Genomic DNA, 6,000 nt, shown 5'->3' with positions numbered 1-6,000 from the left:
TTTTTTTTTTTTTTTTTTTTTTTTACTATTTTTGTTTGCTTTGCTACATTTTTTTAAACCTCTTGACCTCAGATTGTTTTGTACCTGTTTGCAGACCAGTTCTGCTTTTAGGAAAGGGAAGCTTTTGAGCCTATAAATACAACAGACCTAGGAAGAACTGAGAGCTGTTTCCAGCACTTCCGTATATTTGCTGGTATTTGAGGGCTTCTGTATGCACACAGTTAATTTGCTGAGAACATAGACAAAGTGGTAAAAGTCATCAGATCTTACCTCAAGCAAGCCTATATTCAACTTTCATTTTTATCTTGCAGAATGGAGATGTATGTATTTCAATTCTTCACCCACCTGTAGATGATCCACAAAGTGGAGAGCTGCCATCTGAGAGGTGGAACCCTACCCAAAATGTCAGGTAAAAGCGTGGAGCTGGTGACGCACAACAGTTACCTCAAAGGCCTGTCATCTCTCTCCTTCCTAGAGTAAAGGCTATGGTGGAAAAAGATGTGGAAGGGAATTTAAGACTTTGGGGGCTTTAGGGCTTGAGTCAGGTAGAAGCCAGACTTCCTCAGTTGCCTCTTTAGATCCTGCAGTGCTGCGTGTCCTGAGGCTGGACTAACAATGCAGACTTCTGTCCTGTTTGCAGTTTTTCATGTTCTCAAAGCAAATTATCTCAAATGTTGTAGTCTTTTCCAGTCCATGTTATTTTACATTTAAGTTAATCAAACTCCTCTAAGATAGGATTAGTGAAAAGAATATTTTTGAGTATTCAGGCCCAGTAAGAATAACTTTTTGCATAATCCWACCTAATACTTGCCTTCCAATACTTGTCCCTATTTCCTACCATGCAGTATGGTGTCCTGAACAGTCAGGTAGTTTTCTTTCACTGCCAAAACCAGAAGGAATCACAAGGTACCAGAGGCATTCAAGACTAACCTATTTCTCTGAAATGTCTCAGCTATGAATTTCATTCCCATTGCAAGACATCTCTAATAAACAACTGATAAAAGTAGTATCAAACAGCAAATCATTGACTTGTGCAGCAGGAATAGTGACATAGTGGGGGGGGGGGGGGAAGTTGGAGTAAACTATTGTCCTGTTCTAACTCTGATCCATTATCCAGATAAGGTTAAAATAATTGCCTCTACTTCAGATTTTTCAGTTATTACATGAGAATTCTACTACTTTTCAGAGTGACTTATTAGATGGTGGTCCCCAGCTCTAAACCCCCATTTTTAATTGGTAAATCAAGTTAGGAATCTCAGCCCATAAGAGGGATCTGAAAAGGGTTGTCTGATAGCTCRATTCTGCTTCTATCTAATTTGGTTTGATAACACTCATTTGAAAAGAGCCTTTGTCAAAGCAGAGGTCTAGCAAGGGGGATTTATTGGATTCTTGACCCTTGGAATAGGATTGTAACACAYGCTGCAAAGTGCTGAGCCAGAACTAATGTGGCAGGAAACTAGAAAAGGTAACAGTCAGCAAATTATAACAACTGATATTCGCTCCTGGAGTGTGCTACTTCAAGGTTAAAAAGGCTCAAGAAATGATGCGTCTTAGTTGCATGAAGTTCTGGAGTGTAGGGAGTTAAAAGTTAAAGGTGGTCATTTTCCAGTCCGTCTCAAGTACGAGGGAGTATGAAGCAGCCTCTGAAAAGTTCTACTCCAGGTTTTAAAAAAACAAAAAACAAAACAGAAAAAACTTAAATGCAATTTTGACGTTTATATTGCTGAGCTGTGTTTACCTGTCCCACTGCTCATATGGCTATTAAATTTGTTTTGTTACATTTGACATAATAATCTGCTCCAGTTGTTAGGACTAGCTGGCAAGCTTGCATTCACAGTTATGAAGCAGCTTAGGATATAGATTGTTTAGATCTTGTAAATACTTTGAATAGAGCCCTGAAAGCTTGAAGCTTCTCATCTTGCTAACTTTCCTATTTCTGCTTCTCCTTACTTTGGTGCATTCTTTGGCACTTACTCTCATGGAATGTTTTAGGCTTAAGAATGACATTTCGGGGGGAAAAAACGTTCCTCAGATATATCAGCAGGCACAGATAAAACTTAACTGTTAGCCCACTGCCAGTAACATCCTTTGGGCTAAGTGCAATGCAGAAATGCTTCCTGCTGGGGTCCTCTCTGGCTTCACAAGGCTCCAGAGTTTATCAGATAGGAGGCAGCATGACTGGAAGATGTGCGAGGGGAGCACAGTCATCTGTTATGGGCTGCATGCACAACCTAGGAGTTCTCTTCAGCTGCTGAATTTTGTAATCCCTGCTGGCTAATTAGTTGACAATTTACTATAGACTATCATGGTATAGGTGTCAGGGAGGGGGAACCATTCTTCAACTTTGAGATCAACTCCTTTTCTACTGCTAAAGGTATTGAGCATACTCATTTTTTCTTTTGTAAAGAGAAGTTGGGAATAAGTAAATATTACTAGCAACTGGCAAGATGTCAAGCATGCAGCTGTGATCTGTGTAGCAGAGAACACTTTGTCTTCCCTTTTCTGTGTCCCGAGTCCCATAGAGCTGAGAAAGTGGTGGCAGGGCTTAGGAGTTGAAGCTCTTTGATAGTTTTATATGCCCTTCTCTGTCTTCATTGGTTTCACTATGTTCTTCAAGGTGCATAGGCCAGAACCGAGCACAATACTTAAGATGTTGGTACACTGACACTTTGTGGAGCCAAGTGATGCTGCCAGACTTGCTATCATTTTGCTTCCTGAGGGTGCCCATTTTTGTTGGCTTTCTGGCTGACTTAGTGCATTGAACTGGTTGCAGAGCACTGTCCAGATCAAATGTCACTGTCAGTGTAGTCCAAGCCAAGTCCCTTCACTTTGGAGAGTAAAAATGTGCTAGGCCAAATCTACACCTACGTCTGGAGATGGCTGTGAAAAGTCACAATGTGGATTAAAGCTAGAACAAAATTCTTTTCACCAGGGTATAACAGGCTGCATTGGCTGGGAGCCCCTAAACTTCAGCCTACCTAAATGTCTGTGTTGGTTTAGATGAAATTCATCCATCTGAGCTTGTCGTCTCCTTCTGTTGATACATGGAGGGAAACAGGCACTGAACAGGTCTGATTCCTTGAACTTGCTGGTTTCGCTTCACTGATGATAAAGGGATCTAGAGTGACTAGTTCCGATGAAGACAGCAGCACTGTAAATATTTAAAGCAAAATGGCATGACAGTTGATAGGGTACAGCTGACAGGGTGACTGCTCCCCAGAATGGGGAGGGATGAAGGTGAGAAAACAGAAGGGAGGTTTGAAATCCCCACTTGTCRTCCAGACATCCAGGCATGTATCTAGCCTGAGTGAGAAACAGATCCTCAAGAATATTGCAAAGGTCGGTTTGTGTCCAGTCAGTGTGGTTAGTGTTCAGTGCTGAAGATGTTTTCAGTCAAGCTCTTCTGTGATTTTGGGCCTGTTGGATCCCACGTGCTGGGATCCTTCCTGTGCTGGAGTACCTTATCTACCCACCCACAAAAGCAGGGTTTGAATCAGTGAGGTGCCCAGTTCTTGGGGTATCAACAATCCTGATTAATGTGTCAAATCAATTCCATAAATGAACAGTGCAGAGAGCCTCACCTCTGACAGCCAGTTACCTTGGTGATGCATTTAAGTGGCTTTGCATTAATTTTGAAGTCTGGGGCACCAGAGTGGAAACAGGCTTGTCATCACATCACCAATGGAAGCGTGGTAGAGCAGATGCTAAACCTTGATACTAACTCCTGCCCTGGGCCTTCCCTAGGCTGTCCCTGCTCTACAGTGAAACTGCTGTAATACTACTGGAGCTGACATGCTGGCTTTATAGCATGTTTGCTAAGAATCAGATGCTTTTAAAAAAAATCCTTGAGATGGATGAAGTGAAGGAGAATCTTTCTTCTGCCCGTCATTCCAGCCTGACCAGCTTTCTCCAGAGCTATCATTCTTCTTTCCTACTGAATTATAACATTTGGAAAATAAACTCTAGAAGACTGTCCTGATAGCTGTGCTGAACAGTCTGGGCATAAGCATTTAATTCAAAAACTTTTCAAGAAACTAACCATCCAAGTAACCAAGTGTTTCCTGGAATTGTATCCCAGATATGTTAGATGTACTTAGCACTTACTGCTCTGCATGCATCTCTAAATCAGTGTAAGTACGGTTGAGACTGTAGTCTCCTTTTAATAATCAAGTTCTGCAGGGCAGTTTCTGTGTAGTGCTGTATTTCAAGACCTATTATTTGTCTGTGTTCTTTCCTTCCATTTAACTTCTAAAGCTTTTGCCAGTGGGACACCCTCAGGATATGAAGCCATTGTCAAGGCATGCAGGGTGTGCAGAGCTGCCAAATGTGGCCTGCTCTTGAGTTTTGTGCTTGTGCCTCTCATGGCAACATGTGAGCACCAAAGGGCAGAAGCTCTGAAATGCTGAGGGTTGTAGGAAAAGCAGGAAAAAGTTCTGGGTAAGGTAAGTGTTGTTTGCTCTCAGTAAACACTTGTAGAGGAGTGCAGCTAGCTCCATGCTGTTGCTAGAAAACCAGGAAAGTTGTCTGTCTGCCAGGGGTTATGTGACTGGCTCCTGCTGGTTTTGCTGAGTGCCAGCAGCCAAATCCTGCTGGGCCCTTGATCGTTTGCCTGGGTATTGAAAAACATTTGTATTGTCTTCCCATTGCCATGTTCACATGCTGCTGCAGTGTACTGAGAGGTGCACAGGCCAAGGTCTGAGGAGAGCTGATACCTAGCCGCAGCACCAGCCTCCTAGCACGCAACTGGGCAGAGAAGGCAGTGCAGCCTGATTTGAGAGCCTTGGGTCTTAGTGGTCCCCCTTGCTATGCTGGGGTGGGCAAATGCCCCAGCTTTGTGCTGGGAAGCTGAGAGTCACAAGGAGCAGGCTCACCARGCACGTTCCCAACCCTGTACCATCCACAGGCAGCATGGACGAGTTGGATTCTGGACTCATCTGAGCTCTGCCTGCCCCATCCCAAACACGTGGATAGAACTGATGGGCCAGGTGCAAGAGTACACTTGGCTTTGTGTCCCCTTTCCACCCGCTTATTTTCCCCTCTCTCCTCTCTTCTAGCTGGCTAGAACTGGAGATTTTGGGTCGGATAGCAAAGGGATGGCCACTGCAGTTTTGTCTGGGTGGGAACACTTGGGCATGGCAGCTGAATGACTTTCTGAACTGTGGTTCTTAATCTGTGCAAAAGCACTTCCAAACCAGAAGTATCCTTTAGTCAGGTCTGCAGAGGTGCTGTGAGAACACAAATCTTCTAGCTCATCCAGGGGGAAAGAGCTTTCTGATGTGCTCTGAAGTGCATTGCTATTCTGTCTGTAGTAAAATTAGATCCTTGACAGTTTGTATCATGTCACCTTCCCTGTGAACTTCAGTGCCTGGCCATCAGTATAAATACCTGCTCTCATTTCAGCTATTGGTTCAGTTATCCTTAGCTTAAGTTTTGGCCTTAAAGTTTCTGATGTATTCACCTAAAGGATTCACTGGTACCCAGAATTCATGAATGCTTAGCTCTGACTCTGCTATTGTGGTTACCTTTTCCAGGACTATCTTACTGAGTGTAATCTCTTTGCTTAATGAGCCCAACACATTCTCTCCTGCCAATGTGGATGCATCAGTGATGTTCAGGAAATGGAGGGACAGTAAAGGAAAAGACAAGGAGTATGCTGAAATCATTAGGTAAGTTCTGCMGCGTGTGATGCTACCAGTCCCCTGCTTTGAGTCCTGCAAAGCAGGTTGCTTGCAGAATTTGCTGAAACCAAATTCTCACTGTAGTTGCTTCTTTGGAAACTAAATCTTGCAATCTTATTCTAAGTCTTGGTTTCTGGTCCCGGTAGGTTTTTCAGTAGAGAAGTGGCACAAACTTCTAGAACAGAAGGACAAGGCTGATCTGTCTTTGAATTGGTCTTTTCTTCAGACTAATCTGGCATGATGCKCTGCAAAGTCTACTGGCTGCTAGTAAATCCCAGTCAAAGTCACTGCTTGCCTYCAAGCACTGCCTGCATTGCTTGGG

The 6,000-nt window shown here is 43.4% G+C and overlaps 1 protein-coding gene across 1 annotated transcript in view; it reads left to right on the top strand.

Annotated features, from left to right (window-relative positions):
• UBE2R2 (ubiquitin conjugating enzyme E2 R2) overlaps positions 1-6,000 on the top strand; it is a 55,862-nt gene that overhangs the window by 45,146 nt on the left and 4,716 nt on the right. The window contains exons 3-4 of the mRNA XM_026087090.1: positions 312-409; positions 5,532-5,666. Coding sequence (XP_025942875.1) covers positions 312-409; positions 5,532-5,666 — 233 coding nt within the window. The remainder of the gene's footprint in view (positions 1-311; positions 410-5,531; positions 5,667-6,000) is intronic.

The sequence above is a fragment of the Apteryx rowi genome, unplaced genomic scaffold, assembly GCF_003343035.1.
Source record: "Apteryx rowi isolate R43461 unplaced genomic scaffold, aptRow1 scaffold_700, whole genome shotgun sequence".
NCBI lineage: Eukaryota > Metazoa > Chordata > Aves > Apterygiformes > Apterygidae > Apteryx > Apteryx rowi.
The sequence above is the reverse complement of the archived record's forward strand: the minus strand, read 5'-3'. Positions and strand labels throughout refer to the sequence as shown.